We start from the raw sequence: 19,237 nt of genomic DNA, 5'->3' as shown, positions 1-19,237 counted from the left end.
TTACCTTGACCTTTCTTTACCACCAACAACTTGAATTTTCTGCTGGTAAAACTGTCATTATGACCTTCCTAATGAAAAACAGGGATGAGCAGCCAGAAAACTGTAGCTGGGAGTGGGAACTGTAGAATGCAGAAGTCTCAGGGTGTGAGACTTTTGGCTTAGAACTTTACTCATATTTCACTGAAAAAAAAAAATGAGACCATTTGCCAAGAGCTCCCTCTTCTCTCCTCCTCTTCATCTCACATCACCCAGATGCTTTCTGTTACTATCTTCTCCTTCACCCCTGTCCCACATGAAGAGGTGGCCCTTCTCCTTGCCAAGGCCAATCCCTCTACATTCACAAGTAATCCCACTCCATCCTGTCTTCTCCAGCAGATTGCTTCTTCATCATCCCCATTCTCATTTTATCTCCAATCTCTTCCTATCTACTGGCTGCTTCCCTACTGCCTACAGACATTCTCATGTCTCCTCCATTCTCAAAAAACTCTCATTTGATCCATCTATCTCCACTAGCTATTGTCCTAAATTTCTCCTCTTTTTTTTTTTTGGCTAAATGCCTTGAGCAGAATACCTGCAATGGATGCTTCCACTTCCTTTCCTCTTTCTCTCTTTTTAAAAGTCTGTCTTCTAATCTCATCTTTCAACCAAAACGATTTTCTTCAAAGTTACCAGTGATTCAACATGTCTACTATGGAAGTGTTTTGCATAACTGCACATGTACAACCTATATTGAGTTGCTTGCCTTTTCAATGAGGGTGGGTAGGGAGGGAGGAAGAGAGAAAATTTAAAACCTAAAGTTTTAAAAACATATGTTTAAAAAAATGTTTTCACACGCTAATGGGAAATAAGAAATACAGGAAATGGGGTACAGAAGTCTATCCTGCCCTACAGGAAAATAGAAGGGGAAGGGGATAAGAGAAGAGGGGAGAGATAGAAGAGAGGACAGACTAGGGGAAGAGATATTCAGAATGCATGCCTTCTTGGGGTGGGAGGAGGGGTGAGATGGGGTGAAAATTTGGAACTCAAAAACTTGTGGAAGTGAATGTTGAAAACTAAAAATAAATAAATTTATAGTAAAACCAAAAAAAAGTTACCAGTGATTTCTTGATTGCCAAATCTTATGGCCTTTTCTCAACTGCTATGCTTCTTAATGTCTCTGCAACCCTTGACACTGTAAATCACAATCTTCTCCTTGACTCTCTTCAGGTTTTACACTAGTGTATCCTGGTTTTCTTCCTACCTAACTAGCCATTTTTTCTTGGTCTCTCCTTTGCTGGATCTTTATCCAAGTCACAATTGCTAATGGTGTATATCCCTGTCCTAAGCCCTTTCCTTTTCTCCCACTATATTACTTGACTTGGTGATCTCACCAGCTCTCATGGATTCCCAATTATCATCTCTATGCTGATGATTCTCACATCTATTTATCCAGCCCTAAGCTCTTTGCTAATCTCCACTCTCTCATCTCCGACTGCCTATTGGACCTATCAAATTGGATGTCCCATATACATCTTAAGCTTAGCATGTCCTAAACTGAGCTCATGATCTTATCTTGTTCGGAACTTCTCTATTAGTCAAGTCTGAAACTTGAGTGTCATCCTTTTCACCTCCTATATTCAATCTGTTGCCAAGTCCTGTCCATTTTACCTTTAGAATACCTTTCATGTGCTTCTTCTTCTCTCTTCTGACACTGCCACCACTCTAATACAAGTCCTCATTAAAACTGAGCTCATGATCTTGTTCGGAACTTCTCTATTAGTCAAGTCTGAAACTTGAGTGTCATCCTTTTCACCTCCTATATTCAATCTGTTGCCAAGTCCTGTCCATTTTACCTTTAGAATACCTTTCATGTGCTTCTTCTTCTCTCTTCTGACACTGCCACCACTCTAATACAAGTCCTCATTACCTCATACCTGGACTATTGTGATAGCCTAGTATTTGGTTTCCCTGCCTCAAGTCTCTCCCTACTACAGCCCAACCTTGATTCCACTGACAAAGTGATCTTCCTAAAGCAGAGATTTGACCATGTCACTCCCCTATTCAATAAACTCCAATAGCTCCTTATCACTTCCAGGTGTGGGGTCCAAAATTATACAATCTACAAGGAAACCACTAAGATAGAGATCTGAGCCATTAATCATTTTTTAAAAGAACTGAACCCCTTCAATGACTGGGACCTCAGATCTTTCTCACAATCTGAGATGCCTCCTTTCCCCAGGGCCTTCCTCTTATGGGACTTGATACCCAGAAACTCAGAAGAGGCAAAGTAAAATATAAAGTCTCATTGGTCAATAGACCTTGCTTTTGATCCCCTAGGTGGGCCAGAAATGATGCATTAGCATGGGTGGTCACAGGATAGGCAAGGCAAGGGTCATCTCCACTGACTGAGTGGTCATAAGATGGGGCCCCTCCTCATGTTGAGGAAGAGGGTGGTCCAGAGATACAAAAATAAATTGCATAACTTTCCATATCAATCAAGGCATCCCACCCCAGCTGGGTTTGGTCATCTGCATTTTTGTGGTTAGGCAAGTGAACTTTATAACTAGTAAATAAATAGTGAACAATGAATTTACAGGTTTTAAAGTTTAAGGCCTACTATAAGAGAGAATCTATCTTATCTAATTATCCCTATGTGATATCTGTAAAATATGCATTATTATATGTCATTCTTATGTTAGTATTAGTTGACTAAACTAAATAAATGTATATTGCTAGACAAGAATATCACTGATGATTGCTAACAATCATTACTTCAATGGAATCACATTGAACTGATTAATAGTGATTGGAATATAATAGGGGTCCAATAAATCATTTCTCTCATAAGATCAAATATAAAATCCTTTTGTCTGGCATTCAAAGCCTTTCATATCCTACTCCTACTTTAAACAGTGCAAATCTTCTTGCACTTTACTTCCATATACGCTGTGACACTGGCCTCCTTGCTATTCCTCATACAAGATACTCCATCTCCCAACTCTGAGCATTTTCACTAGCTGTCCCCCATGCCTGGAATGCTCTCCCTCCTCATCTCCTCCTGGCTTCCTTCAAGTCCCCGCTAAAATACCATCTTCTACAAGACACCTTTCCCCAATCCCCCTTAATGCTAGTGTCTTCCCTTTGGTGATTATGTTCAACTTATCCTGTATAGTTTGTACATAGTTGTTTCACATGTTGCCTCACTCATTCAACGGTGAGCTCCTTGAGAGCAGAGACTGTCTTTTGCCTTTTGTAGTATCCCTACTGCTGAGGACAGTGCCTGGCACACAGTAGGTGCCCAACAAATGCCTATTGGTTAACTATGTGAGGAGAAATTTCTCAGCACATTTATTGAAACTCACAAGGGCTCACTAGTGTGCCACAATATACCCTTTGAAAACCACTACTCCACAACATGGATCAGTGGCCTTATCTGTTGTTATAACCTCTGGGAAATGAACCTTATGGGTTCTACATAGAGGACTCCCAGAACTTTGTATTCAGCTCTAATCTCTCTCCTGAACTCCAGTCCCGCATCACCACCAGCCTGTTGGATATCTGTAAGGGGTGCCCTCTTCTAAATTCCAGTGTTATATATGTCAGCCCATTTCACAAATCAAGACATTCCAAAAAATAAAATATTGGCCAGGAGCCCTAGAGTGATCTATAAGAGAACTTCTGGCCCAAGCTTTCTATACCTAAAAAGTATAGCCCCATAGATATGTTCCATCTTCTCAATAAGAAAGTAGTTCTACAGCCTAGTCAAGTATGTTGTTGTTTTTTTGTTTTTGTTTTTGTTTCTTTGTAGGCAATTTGGGGTTAAGTGACTTGCCCAGGGTCACACAGCTAGTACGTGTCAAGTGTTTGGTCTGAGGCCGGATCTGAACTCAGGTACTCCTGACTTCAGGGCTGGTGTTCTATCCACTGCGCCACCTAGCTGCCCCCAAGCCTAGTCAAGTATAAACTAAAGAATTTTCCAACCCCTAACTCAAGTCCTTGAAAGCAGCCCTCCCCCATTTCTATGCAGGCGGTGTAGGATAAATTAACAAGGTCAGCTCCATATTTTCCCTCCTTACCCTCTCAACAAATAGCAATGCTCAAAGCCTAAAGAAGATATGGAGACAGTGGCAACAGATAATACTTTGTTTCCCTACCAGTTAAAATGCTACAAAGGTCAAAGACAGAGCAAGAAGGGTAAAAAACGATATGAAAATAATAGCCCATGTGAGAAGATGGTTTTCTAACGTATAAGGGAATCCCAGAGGCTCCCATCTTTGGGCTGAGGTTTTTTTGGGAGGATCTTCATGATTGCTGTTTATGTCAGTGGGCTCAACAACAGTCATGAAACCCAAGACCCGCAGTTCTAGAGGAGCATATCTTCACCTGGAAGGATCTGTGCACCCTCAACAACTATATTCCCTGTAACTTGACATCAGTCCTAGGACCAAATGACTGGCCCCACAAAATATCCCTCCAATAAATTTCATGTAATATATGTTTTGTGTTGAGGCTTTCCTTCATTTTCTCTGATGTGGCTGTCAATTTTTCACAAAATCACCCATTTTGAAGACATTTGCTTGTTCATGGTGGGAAAATGAACAAGAGATTCTGATCAACTCTCCTGCTTCCAATAACCCCTCCAAAACTATATATACTATCTCTTCTTTGAAGTCCCATAGTACTTCAAATTTAATATGCCTAAAATTGAATTAATTCTCTCTTAGTGTATGTATATACATATATGCATATATACATACATATATACATATACATATATAATTCCTTCTCCTATATACTCTATTTCTGTTAATGGTAACACCTTCCTTCCAGTAAGCTAGTCACCCAGGTTCTATACTTCAAAGTCATTCTTGACTGAAATCTTATATCTGATGCAAGGTGCAAATTCGAGAGAGAGAGAGAGAGAGAGAGAGAGAGAGAGAGAGAGAGAGAGAGAGAGAGAGAGAGAGAGAGAGAGAGAGAGAGAAGGCCAAGTTCTGGGGATACAAAAAGAAAAACACTGGCCCTGCTTTGACAAGCTTACATTCTATAACTGTGATTGCTGTGGTCATCCCTGCCTCACTGTCCTTAGTAGCTGGCTGCCTCTTTAAGCTTCAGCCATTCACCATCCCTGCTCTATTTGCTTTGCTTGCTATGTGAGTTTTATCTTGAACCAGTAGGAGAAGCGGACATATAAGACAAAACAGAGCTCAGTGAGATACAGGACAGCATCTTACTCCTTCCAGAGGGAGTTTTGCCACAAGCTCCACTCTCAGGGGAGGAATGAAAGGGACCTTACTCCTCACCCGACCTCTTGTTCCAGATAAATTCAACAAGCCTTAATCAGGGAAGGATCAGTCAGAAGAATGAGGTTACTTGCAATGTGACTGCTGGTGAGGATGTAATACAGAATGATGTGAGGCTGTGAGTTCTAAGGAGTGAACACTGGATCTATTTCAACTTTCATATAGGTGCTGCCCTATCTAATGAACTTGGGGTTCAAGAAAATAAGTTCCCAACAATAAATGTAGGCTTATCTCAGCATTCCCACTGACTCTGGACCTGTCATATCCTAACTACAAAAGCCCTAGAATCTCAAACTCATCATGCCCAAAATGGAACTCGTTATCTTTCCCTTTAAATTCCTCAAACCTCCCTATTACTTCAAGGGTACCACTATCCTAGGGCAGGTTGATGGTAAAGTGGATAGAGCTCCAGGCTTTCAGTTGGGAAGACCTGAGTTCAAATCTGGCCTTAGACACTTACTAACAATCACTTAACCCAGATTGCCTCCATTTCCTCATCTATAAAATGAGCTGAAGAAGGAAACAGCAAGCTGCTCCAGTATTTTTACCAAGAAAATTCCAAATAAGGTCTCGAAGAGTCAGACATAACTGAAACAACTGAACCACAACAAAACCACTCTTCTCCCAGTCACTCAGGTTTGCAACTGCGGAATCATCCTTGAATCTTTCTCTCCCTGACTCTCCTCTATACTTAATCAGCTGCCAAGGTCTGTCACTTCTACTGCCGCAGCCTCTTTCCTAATCATTCCCTCAGCTCCTTTCACATTACGACCTAGTTCAGGCCCCTTTTTGTTTCTTGCCTGGACTATCACAATAAGCTCCTCACTTTTCTTTTTATTTTCAGTCTCTCCCCTCGCCAAGCTGTCCTCCACACAGCTGCTAAAATAATCTTCCTACGGCACAAGTCTGACCATGACATTCTCTGCTTAAAACTCTTCATTTGCTCCCTGGTGCCTCTAGGACAAACTGCCAGCTCTTCAGCCTGGCATTTAAAGCCCTCCACAATCTGGCTTCAACCTATCTTTCTGGACTAATTTCATATTACTCCCCTTCATGCTTTCTATGTTTCAGCCAAGCTGGCCTATTTGCTATCATCTGAATTTAACATTCTGTGTGTTCAACGCTTATGTCCCCCACATATGGAATGAACTCTCTTCTCAACCAACCCCCTCCCCAAGCCTTACCTTCCCTCCAGGCTTAGCTTAGGGGCCACCTACTCCGTCAAAACTTTCCTGACCCTCCCACTTATTTATTTATTTATTAATATTTTCTCATTCTTAAGGTATTTTGTGTTGTTTACCTTCAGAGGATGTAAGGTCCCTGAGGACAAGGACTATATCATTTCTGGGTTTTGTATCTCCATCACCTATTACAAAGCCTTGAACATGTTTTCTTTGGTTGGGAACTGTTATTTCATTGGTATAAGGGCCTATGAGGAAAACTCCCACGTGCCACTTGAAATCATAACGAGTTGTCTGTGGCACTCAGAGATTAAATGATCAGCCCAAGGTCACGGTATGAGTCAGACATGAGACTTGAACCCAGGTCTTCCTGATTCTGAGGCAGATTTTCTACCCACTATGATAACATGCTGCCTTTCCACCTTGCATATACTAAGTGCTTAATAGGTGTGTGTTAAGTTGAGAAGTGAAATAAGCTAATAAGTGTGAGAGTCCACAAACCCAGGCATCCTGAATTGAAGTCCAAAGATCATTTCACTATACCTTGCTGCCTCACAACAACAAAGTTATTGTAGAAATCAAATCATGCTTGTGAAAGTCCCTTATAAATTAATCAATCAGTCCAACTGATTACACACCTACTGTAAACCACTGTCCAGCTATAACAGATTATTATTATATCCTGCTGTTACTACCAATGTTCTTATCTCATTAGATCCTGAGATAGGAGCAAAAGTGATCTTTGGTTAATAGCTAGAGAAATAGAGGCCTAGAGAAGAGTACCCAAGGTCACACAATGAAACACTGACAAATCTGGGACATGAATCTAGAGCTTCCAAGGATCAGTTCCAGGCTAATTATGGTACAGTAGAATCGAAGGGCCTGAGTTCAGATTCCACCTCTGAAGCTTACTATCTGTGTGACCTTGGGCAAGTCATTTAACCACCCCAATCAGTAAAAAGAGGATGGACCTAGATGGCCTCTGAGGTCCCTTTCAGTTCTACAGCTAATGATCTCATGAGCTCATCCATTCCAGAAAGCAACCTTTCCTTCATGGATTTCTTTGGGCACTTTGTGGGGGGCCTCTACTTTGCACTTACTTTGAGGTCCCTCATATCCTAGCTATTTCTGTGTTTGTCCTCCTCTCTCCCAATCAGCTCATAGGCTCATATTATAAACTCCTTGAAAGCAAGTCCTATCAAGTCCTAAATCCTATCAATCTTTCCTATCCTCAGTGCCTAGCACCCAGCCTCCCACAAAATAGAAGCTTAATAATTTTTTTTAATTAAGTGGAACATTTCAGGAAGGTGGGTTTTTCCCAAAGAAAATCTCCCAAGAAGAGGATTTCATTTGTTCTTGATCCAGTATATACTCACAGGTTTTGTGTTTCCTATTATTTTAAAGGAATCACTCTTTTTTTAAAAAAAAATTTTTTTGAGACTACGTCTCCCTATGTGTCCCAGGCTGGAAGTCTACTGGCCATTCATGGGACCATCCCCACTGCTGATTGGCATTTCTGACCTGGGCCAGTTTACACCTCCTTAGGTAGTCTGGTCCCCTCTTCCCCCACTTCCAGAGGTTCACCATACCAAAGTTAGGCAGTGCAGACACCCTGATTGGCTCCAGCTCTGCTACATCTCAGAACTGCCAAACTTAGGTGGTCCACCAGCCTCAGCCTCCCCAGTAGCAGGGACTCCAGGCATGTACCAGTACAGCCAGACTTATAGGAATCATCTTTAACCACTCGAGCCCCTGACGATGTCTTGGGGGCTACAAGGATCAAGTACCCAAGGGCAGAAAGCATCTTCCAGCCATCATTGGCAAGAAAGGTCTAGCACCCAGCAGCTAGTGGGCAGATCACAACTAACTCCCTGTTTCCAAGAACGGAGCAAGGACAGCTTGCAGCTTCTGTTCCTTTAGAAACAGGAGGCTCCTGTTCCTGTAGCCAAGAGCCAAGAATATTCACACACAAACCCATTCTCGGGCAGGGAGCAAAAGGAGACCTGCTAGCAAGTTATCACTCTTGTCACATCTGAAGAAAGGCCAAGAGGCACCCCACCCCCACCCCACCCCTCCTCCACCAACTGAAATTGTTAAATGTTCCATCACAAGTCTCTCCATAAAATCAGTTCTGATAACAATATGCACTGGGAAGGTGGAGAGAGGGAGAGATTTTTTTCCCCAGAATTCAGAGCTAACTCAAATTTGTCTGATTTTCAAGTAGGATTTGAATTTGAATTTTTTTCATCTTTTCTTTTTAAAATCCGCCAGCTGTGGGACAGAGCTGCATAGTCACAGTTATGCAGATAATTGAGGAAAGAAAATTTGCTTCCGTCTGCATTCTTCAGATGACTGAGCAAAGAGTTTTTTGGTTGTTGTTTTTCTTTTTTAATTTTTGATTCATGTCTATACCACCAGATTGGAAATCTAACACTTTCTATATCTACCAGGTGATCCCCAGGGTGGGCATTTTGTCATTATTGTATAGTCTGTCTTCAGTGTTCCCTCCAACAGACATCCACCCTGTTCGTCCCATTGCCCTGGGCCTGTCCTGATCAATCTGATCCCTGAGGGTTACCTTCTACCACCTGCCTCTCTCCACTTCACTCCCCCTCCTTCCACACCCTGAGTCTGCTCAGGGCCCAAAGTGACAACTCACAAATCTGATACATAAACTGCACTGATGGGAGAGGCCAGGGGGCTTCCCTCTCTCATAAGTGCATTTTAACAGGGGGCTTCTGGAGGTAATAAATAATAATGGGCCTTGTTTATATGGGGCTTTGTTGTTGTTGATCTGGTGTTTTAGTCATGACCAACTCTTCGTGACCCCATTTGGGGGTTTTCTTGGCAAAGATACTGGTTTGCCATATAGGGCTTTACTTTTTACAACAACCCCATAAAGTATCTTATATAGTATAAAAGGAGGTATTACTATGCCCATTTTACAGATGAGGAAGTTGAGGTTTAACTCATTTCAATTCAGCAGACACATATTAAGTTTTATTAAGATTTTTTCAGCTATAATCATCACCACCATCATGATGTGTCAGGCACTATGCTAGCCATCAAGGCTACAAAGATAAATATGAAACAGTTCTTGAATTCAAAGAGTTTTCATTTTAGGGCAAATGATTTGTCTAAGATCATACAGCCAGTAAGTGTCTGATTTAAGACTTGAGTCAAAGTCTTCTTTCTCCAAGTCAGTCTCTCTTATTGTTTCACCTGCTGGTGATCCTCGTGGCATGAATTTCATGGGGCCCTTTGGGGGGTCTCTCCTATTATACTGTGGAGGTTAAATCTGACTGCTTCCCTCTGAGCCACCAATCTAACCTGAGAGGGAATTGTCCAGCCCTTTCTCCCCAAGCCCATCCAAAGGGGAGAAAGGAACCTTGATAAATTAATCCATGGACCCCTCCCAGTTCTGAATTCTCTACTAAATATTATTTCCTCTGGGCTTCAAAGACATTTGAGGAATAGAGAAAGAAAAGAAAATATGGTACAAAATTATAGTCCCTGACACAAAGGAGCTTAAAATCTAATGCAGGAGGGGGGCAGAGACAGTATAATGTGTAGACAGGGAAATAAAATATAAATTAAATATCCCATATTTACATAACACTTCAGGATTTACAGATCACTTTCCCACAACTCTGGGAGATAGTATAAGCATTATCATTATTTCCATTTTAAAGATGAAGGAAATGAGGCTCAGAGATGTGTTAAGGGATTGGCCCAAGGTCACACAGGCAGTAGAACCAGGATTTGAAGCTGGCTCCCTCAAATCCAGGGCAGCTAGGTGGCTCAGCACATACAGCACCAGAAGTCAGGAAGATTCATCTTCATAAGTTCAAATCTGACCTCAGACACTTACTAGTTGTGTGACTGTGGGCAAGTCACTTAAACCTGTTTGCCTCAGTTTCCTCATCTGAAAATGAGCCAGAGAAGGAAATGGCAAACCGCTCTAGTATTTCTGCCAGGAAAACCCCAAAAGGGGGTCATGAAGAGGCAGACATAGCTGAAAAACTATCCAACAGCAACTCCTGAATCTAAATCCAGTACTCATTCCATTATACCATGATGGCAACTTAACACAAATGATCATGATACAAAGTAGAATGTAATAGATGCAAAGTAAATATCTAGACAAAATGCTCTAGGAAATCTGAGAGGCAGGATCACCTTCAGGCAGGGGTGGGATTAGGGAAGGCTTCATGAAAGAAATGGCATGGAAAAGTTGGGCCTTGAAGGAGAAAAGGATTCCAACAGAGGGAGAAGAAGAGTGCGTGTATTCCAAGCATAGGGGATAGTCTGTCCCAATACATGGAGGATGAAGAGGAAGGAAGGAAGGAAGCAAACAAGGAAGCATTTATTAAGTGTCAGGCACTATGCTAAGAGCTTTTCAAATATGATCTCATTTGATCCTTACAACAACCTGTGGAGGTAGGTGCTATTATGCCCATTTTACAGTTGAGGAAATGGAGGCAGACAGAAGTTAAGTGACTTGCCCAGTGTCACATAGCTAGTCTGAGGCTGGATTTGAACTTGAATATTCCTGACTCTAGGCCCAGTGCTCTATCCACTACCACCTAGCAAGATGAGATTGAATAACCATATTAATTCAGTTTGGCTAAACCATGGAATAAATACAGAAAGGGAAAGAGTATGAAATAAGGCTAGAAAGAAGGGTCAGCTGGGTCCAGACTGTGGAAGACCTTAAATGTCAAGTGGAACTGTTACAAAAAAGCAAATTTCTGTTCAATGGTCAGAAAAACTTCCCAACAATGAAAGCTACCCAAAAGTGGAATGGAAGGAGTGAGGTGCCCATGACTGCATGTCTTCAAGAGGAGGCTACATAATATTCATGAGCCTCCTGAGGGCAGGGACCCCATCTTACTTAATCTCTTTAGCTCCTCCATCACCTACCACTATACTTTTCCCCTAAGAGTAAAATAAAATACACAGGATTATAAAGGAAATTAATTATGGTAAAATATATCCATCAAATTTTTTTCATCAAGTTCCCAGAGCCCAAGTTAAGAATCACCCCTATGGAGCAATGCAGGGGAAAGTCTCAGAGCTGTGGAGAAGCACGAGGGCCCTGAGTGTATCTCCCATACCCCAAGGAAGAGAAAAGGGTGCTTTTTACCGGAATACAAAGTCTGCACTATCAATCTCTCTCCCACACCGGCTGTTCTTCAGGATGCCTCCATTCCCCACGACTGCACACTTCTTAAACTGAGAGCGATTGTATGGCATGTCCTACAGAGAGACAGTGAGCAACCAGTTAGAATGCCAATGACAGTCTATCACATCTGTATATTTTTTTCTTGGATCCGCACAATGGGCCCTGGAGAGATAAACGGGAGAGGCATTATTATCCCATTTTACAGATGACAAACTTGAGGCAAGAAGCTAAGTCACTTGTCCAAGGTCATGGAGCCAGTGACAGAGTTGAAACTGAAACCTGGTAGGTCTTCTCGCTGTTCCCCCGGGGCTCTCCCCAGTAGCCCACACTGCTTGTTCCCTGCCTAACAGTGAGAATAGAATTCTGATTCCAATGTCTTTAGGACAAGTATAACATGTCCTCCAATCAGGAACCCTACAACCTCTATTCAACTGTGCCTAGGGAACTCCAAGGCCAGCCTAGATTCTTAAAAGAACCAATTCTGTTGCCCCAATACACAATGTGATACAGTATCAAAACTGAGTGGGTTTTTGCTTTCTGAGATGTTCGTATCTCGGCTTCTCATAATGATTTTGTTTCCATATTTTAAATTGTGGTGTTTAATGCTTAAAATTTTGTAGGATAGATGTCAGCAAATGACATGGGACCTTACCAACAGTGACATGTGAGGTGATTGAGGGAAACTCATGCTGTTGGCAGCAGAGGAATCGTTGGGCAAATCCCCATGCCTCCCCACCTCCCATCAGACCCTTTTTGCTCAACAAATGGCTTAGAGCTTTGGGAAGAGCTGGCTATTGCATGAGAGGACATGGGTTCAAATATGTGTGACTATGGGCAAGTCACATAGCCTCTCTAGGTCTCAGTTTCTTCATCTGTAAAATGGAAAGGGTGGGGTGGACAACTTCTAAAGATCACTCCCAGTTCCAAATCTATAATCCTATGACCTTCCCTCAGCTCTCTGAGGGGAGGTAGAAGGCATGACACTGATTATACACCAAAATCAAAGGATGTAATTTAAATGGGCAGGAAAGATCAATGCCTTTTGCCACTTCTGCTAAGAGGGCAAGAACCAAGTGAGCACATCCCACACGGAGTGGAGAGAAGCCCTATTGGGGATGCAGCACAGAGCCCGAGGTCCCTTCCCAAGATCCACTAGAGAAGAGCAGGCATCTGAGAACAGATTTCCCCAGGACCTAACAATCTAAAGCTGTGTTAATAAAACAGTAGCATCCACCACAAAAGAAGTGATTATCCAACTTTATTCTGCCTTGGTCAGGCCACAGCTGGAGAACTGGATTCAGTTCCTGGAGTAACTTTTCTGAGACATAATATAACCAGAATAGGAAAGGGTCTGGAAGCCACGTTATAGGAAGCTCCATTGAAGGAGCTGGGGATGTCTAATCTGGAGAAGAGAAATCTTAGGGAAGATATTATTGTATCTTATTCTCTCACTAGACTATAAACTTCGTAAGCACAAGTACTTAAAACTTTGTATCTTCCCTTGGGGCCTACCATAGTTCTCTATGCCTAGCAGATATTTAATACATTTTTTTAAAATTAAACTGAATTCTAGCTGTCTTTTAATGCTTGAAGAGATACCACATTGAAGATGGAATCAATTTATCCTGTGGGGTAGCCAGCTAAGAAGAATAAGACCAATGGGATCACTTACTAACAGTGTGACCTCGGGCAAATCAGTTACCCTTTCTGGGTCTTCATTTTAGCGTAAGAAAGATGAGGAAGTTAGACTATGGCCTCTAAAGTTTTCTATTTCTAAACCTATGATTTTGTGATCCTAAGGGAGAAACAGAAGTGATTTTATCATTGAAATATACTACAGACCATCTGAATAGAAAGAAGAAATAGATGAGTAGTTTGGGGAAAAGGTCACAAGCCTCACACAGAGATTTGATCAAGTAGTGATGGGTGACTTCAATTATCCAGATGTATAGTAGAGCTCTCTCTTCATCTGTCTGTGTCTGTTTTTCTCTCTCTGCCAAAAGTAAAGAAGCTAATATATTCTGAGGTGCCTTGGTGATAATTTCACGTTTCAAGGGGAAAAATGGGAAATTCTATTCTGAATCTGATTCTCACTGACAGGGAGGAAGTGATGGCTGCAATAGAAGTGAATCTTGGGGAATCTTAGGGAAAAGTGATCATTCCATCCTAGACTTTGTGATAGTGGAGAAGAAATCTGGACTTAGTTTGACACATATATAAGATCTGGGGAAAGCAGAATTCAAAGGGTTCAAAAGAAAGACAGGTAGGATCTAAGGGCTAATATGCTCAAGGGAAGGAATGGCTGAACAAGTTGTGGTAGGGATACTTTTGTGCTATAAGAAATGACAAGCAGTATGGTTTCAGAAAGATGTGGAAAGACTTACCTAAACTGATGCAATGTGAAGTGAGAACCAGGAGAACATCATGCACAGTAACAGCAATATTGTCCAATGATCAATTGCAAATGACTTAGCTGTTCTCTGCAATACAATGATCCAAGACAATTCCAAAGGACTCATGATGAAAAATGCTATCCATCTCCAGAGAAAGAATCTGGAGTCTCAATGAAGATCAAAGCATATTTTTCACTTCTTTTTTCATAGTTTTTTTGTCTGTGTGTTTTCTTTCAAAACATGACTAATATGGAAATATGTTCTGTATGATTGCATATGCTACATCAAATTGCTTTCTGTGTTAGGGAGGAGAGAGGGAAAGGAAGGAAAGAATTTGGAACTCAAAAATTTAAAAAAACAAATGATAAACATTGTTTTCACGTAATTGAGGAAAAATAAAATATTATTCAAAAATAATAAAATGCTCAGGGGAAGATAGCTCAAGAAAAAAGGGAGATGCCCAATAGTGAAATGATGAAGACACAGAGAAAAACATTTGCAAGGAGGATGTGTGAGGTTCAATTTTTGGAAGAGCTTTCAACAAGAACTATCCCATAACACGATTAGCTGTCTCATAACTTATTGACCTTCCTGTCACTGAGCGGCCAACATGAGGGCTGAAGATAGCTAAGGAAGACCCATGACACTAGGTAGCTGGGGCAACATCAAAATTTCAGAAGGTCAACATTGGAAAGGAACTCAAATCCAATTTTACCAAGAATCCTCTCTATGACACAGTCACTCAGTTTTCCCTACATGACCGCTAGTGAGGAGGGAGAAGTGACTGCCTCCAAGGACAATTCATCCCACTTTTGCTGAGCTCTAATGGTTAGAAAGTGTTTTCCTTACATCAGGCTTAAACCAACCTTTCTGAAACTTCTCTCCATCATGCTCAGTTCCATGCTCTAGGGCAAAGTAGAACACGTCTTCTTCCATTTGATAGGCCTCCAAATACTTGCAGATGTCTATCACGGCCTCCTGAAGTCTTCTCTTATCCCAGTTAAATTCTTTCCATTAATCTCCCTGTGGCATGAATCCTGAGGTTCCTCACTCTCCAGGTCATCTTTCTCTGAATTCCTGTCATTTTCCTTCCCAAAATGCATTACACAGAATTGAATCAAAAACTTTGCACTTGGCCTGTCTGCACAGTGGGGCTGCACGATATATCCTGTGTTCTGACACTGTATGTCTCCTACGGCAGACTAAAGTCACACTGGCACCTAGTGTGACATGTGTTTGGAAAAGGAGGAGAAGCTAAAGCACAGAACCAATTCTGATGATTCAATGGGCTACTCAAGGAGAGATCTGGAACGCAGGTACCAGAACATCCTCAAACAGAAAGGACCATGGAATAGGATTCAAAGGACCTGGGATCTAGTCCAAGTTCTATGAAAAGGTTGTATGACCTTGGACATGTCATCCCACTTTTTGAGCTTCAATCTCTTTATCTACCAAGTGATGAATTTGAGCCAAATCAATCAGTCAGTCAATGTACATTTATTAAGTGCCTATTATGTGCTAGGCATTGTGCTAAAATGATCTCTAAGCGTCCTTTCAGCTTTGACCTTCAATAGTTTTTCTCCCACATCCTTGATCTAGGCAAGTTGGGCAAGCAAGTCCCTGAGAATGAACACAGCTGGGGACCCTGGGCTTGTGTCAGGATACCAGCACTCTCACTGGCAAGGAGCCAGGCTTATGTCTTAGTAGAAAATTACATTGGTTTGAAATAATAATGAATGCAGTCAGATCCCCAAGCTGAACTGCAGCCTGTTTCTAGGTGATTATTCATATTCATTGCGCATTTTTCTTGATGGGGAGGGTGTGGAGACTGCAAATGGAATGGACTGCATAGGGTGAGGCTCTCCACCAGGCCATATCCTATTGGGGTGAGGGTGGACATAGCCTGTTGGGAGTGAGGAAGAGAGGAACTTCTTAAATTTTTCAGGGAGGGGGAAGAACAAGATCATCTGTAAAGGAACTACTACATGACTCAGTTATTATTGTTTTCTTTTTTTTTTTAATCCCTGTTGTGTTCCCTTTAAATGTGATGTCATCCCCTCCCCCAGTCCCCAAACAAATAGTTAATTATCCACACCTGTAGGAAACTGTTCTGCTCAAACCATGAGGCTCTAACCCAGGTCACCACTGGTCACCTGATAGATGCCAGCAGACTCATAGCTTTACCCTAGGAGGACATACAATATCCTTATGTCATCTAGCTTCTATAAACTGACTGAAACAGCACTTCCTCTGACTTTGCTGACTTGGGAAGATGCATTCAACTCATCCCTTTCATCTTGCCTCACATCCTCCTTTTCTCTTCCCTCCTCCCCACACTTTCAGTATATTCTACAGGATGTGTAAGACAAGACTTGGAACACATCGAACTTTTCTTTTGGCTCCCTGAAAAGCAGCTGAGAGATCAGAGTTCCAATCCCCAGCACATTCTAGACTCACAGGACTTGATCACTCTATTCTCCAAGGTCCTACATTTTCCTTTCAATGGAATGTACCCAGCGAGTCTTTGGGAGCTAGGTGGTGCCATAGTGCACAGAGTGCCAGGCCTGGAGTCAGGGAAACTGGTCTTTCTGAGTTCAAATCCAGTCTCAGACCCTTACTAGCTTTGTGACCCTGGACTTAACCCTGATGACCTCAGTTCCTCACCTGTAAAATGAGCTGGACAAGGAAATGGCAAACTACCCCAGTACCTTTGCCAAGAAAACCCCAAATGGTGTCACAAAGGGTCAGATACAACTGAAATAAATGAACAAACCAATTTCTTCCTGGGTTCTAATACCTAAGAATGTGACTAGAACTCAGTGCCTGAGCTTTTTGGAAGATGAGGTTGAGGTTATGGGATATACCTTATAAAATAACACTCTCACTTCACTATATAGAGAGAATTTATTAGGAAGAGGAAGAAGAAGAAAAGGAGGGTAAGAAGGAGAAAGAGGAGGATGAGGAAAAGGAGGAAAAGAAAGTCTTTAAATATCACCAAAAGCTGTCCCAGAGTTATAATGTAAAGAATGAACTTTGACTTTCACTCAGAGTTACTCACTCTTATTCTAAACATAATTCTTACAAACTGGGCTACCTGGTTTCCCAGCCCATAGCAGATTAGGATCAAGAAATTGGGGGAAGGGTGGTGCTAGAAGCAGACCAGATGACAGCAATAGAGGTGACAGCTGACAGCAGGGGAAGAGACAGGAAAATCAAAAACAGCAGATCTGTGCTTCTCTTTACAGCAGGCTACCATAATTGATGCTTGGAACGATGAAGCTGAATCATCAAGAAAAGGTTAAATTATGTCTGCATTCTCTGTTGAGGAAGCCAGGACAGAATATAATACATTCAAGAAAGATTTCATTCTAGAATAGTTACAAGAAACAAAATCTGGGCGCTTCAAAGGGATAAGCTTCAGCTTAACTAGAAAATTATGTACTTTGAACACCTTAAAGTGACACGTGTGTGTATGAATTATTGATTATGATTATCATTAGAACATTCATTTTGAATGATGCCAAATAAATAAAATACTAAAGAATATGTAAATATATTTCTTCCTTGAAGCCTTCCTAGGTTAATGGGGGCATGTGAAAAGAAAGAGGTTATTTTTCTGCTGTCCCTGCCCTGCCTGGTCTCAGATCCTACATTTCTCAGATCCCACAGTTTCTGCTAACCTAAAGCTGTCCCAGAGCTATAATGTAAAGAATGAACTTTAACTTTTACTCAGAGCTACTCACTCTTACTTTAAACATAATTTTTACAAAATGGGCTACCTGGTTTCCCAGCCCATCCTTTCCACTTCTTATCACCATCCCCCGCTACTCTCTAAAAAAAAAAAATTTCCCATCATGTATACAAAATGGACATTTTTTTTACTGCTTTGCTCTCTGTTAGCTTGTTGTTACCTCATTACCTATGCATACTTCTTTTATGTGTGAATTTGTGTTATTATGCCTGTCTTAGATTATAAGCTCCTAGAAGGCAATGACTAAGTCTGTGATGTGTTCACTGCATGATGCCCTACACAACAGCATGTACAATAAGGTGCCTGATAATGGCTTGATAACAGTTATTATTATGTTATCATCATTACTATTCTCAAAGATATGAACTGGGCATCTCGACCAACCTACAAGGTTTATTTCTATACAGACAACTTTTGGCCAACTGGAATTTAAGGAATGGACACATTAGAACTCAAATAATGATGTGTCAAAACATGAATAACCTAGCAAGTGGCCAGTTGGGACCCAAAGAGTGGCCATCTGGGGTCAAAAGAATTATCCATGCAATGGATAGCCAAGAATGATTAGTGATTTGAAACAATAACCACTGGGGGAATGCAGAGCTGAGGCTTATGTCTGACCCTCCATCTAACACAATCCTTCCCCCTGCCCTCCCCCAATGTTTTTCAAGAATGCAAAAACAACAGCACCTTGGGAAACATGCGGAAGATTTCCTGGTTGATGTGGTAGATGCCACTGGTGTCTACCTCATACTTGAGCTTTGTGCCCAGAGGGGTGTTTTTCTGGGTGGTGAAGAGAAAGGAAGGAGCATTACAGCACCTGGAAAGAGTGGACCTGCAAGGCAAGGGAGGAACTGGTTAGGTAATTCTATGTGCAAAAGACACAGTTTGACACTGCCAGGGGGTTACCAACCATGAGGGACACCAGCACCATAGTTCACCTAATTAATACAAAGCCTCTTTAATATTCCCCTCACCCTCCAGCATCCCACACCCCTTATATTAATTCCCACCTGGACCTTGCTCAACTTGTTGTAAGCACATTAGCTGATATGGGCTACCAGATGGTGCGTACGAGTATTTCTGCCATGGGTTACACTAGGTATTTAAGGGAAGGAGGCAAACATGGCTAGTGTATATTTTGAAACTGATCAATGCAATTCAACAGAGAGCTTTTTGTAAAGAGCAAGGCAGAAGATGAGCCAGGTAGGACTCTAGGATGTAACTATGCTATGAGCTTTGATTGTCAGGTTTCCTAGAATCATAGACTTGCGGCTGGAAAGGATCTTAGAAATGATCTACAGAACCCAGGGACAAGTTCCTCTCACCTGTGTTTGTGTGATCTTTGCCACCCCACTCTCTGGGACTGACCCCTCAGGGATCTGTGATATCTTTGCTCCTCAGTTTCTTATCAATCTGTAACCATGCTAGTTCACTCCCCTTGA

The 19,237-nt window shown here is 41.7% G+C and overlaps 1 protein-coding gene across 1 annotated transcript in view; it reads right to left on the bottom strand.

The window, feature by feature from the left end:
- Positions 1-19,237, bottom strand: part of ST8SIA5 (ST8 alpha-N-acetyl-neuraminide alpha-2,8-sialyltransferase 5) — a 148,070-nt gene that overhangs the window by 20,864 nt on the left and 107,969 nt on the right. The window contains 2 exon segments of the mRNA XM_020985769.2: positions 11,610-11,722; positions 18,483-18,627. Coding sequence (XP_020841428.1) covers positions 11,610-11,722; positions 18,483-18,627 — 258 coding nt within the window.

This window comes from Phascolarctos cinereus, unplaced genomic scaffold, assembly GCF_003287225.1.
Source record: "Phascolarctos cinereus isolate Bilbo 61053 unplaced genomic scaffold, phaCin_HiC Scaffold_4;HRSCAF=312, whole genome shotgun sequence".
NCBI lineage: Eukaryota > Metazoa > Chordata > Mammalia > Diprotodontia > Phascolarctidae > Phascolarctos > Phascolarctos cinereus.
The sequence above is the reverse complement of the archived record's forward strand: the minus strand, read 5'-3'. Positions and strand labels throughout refer to the sequence as shown.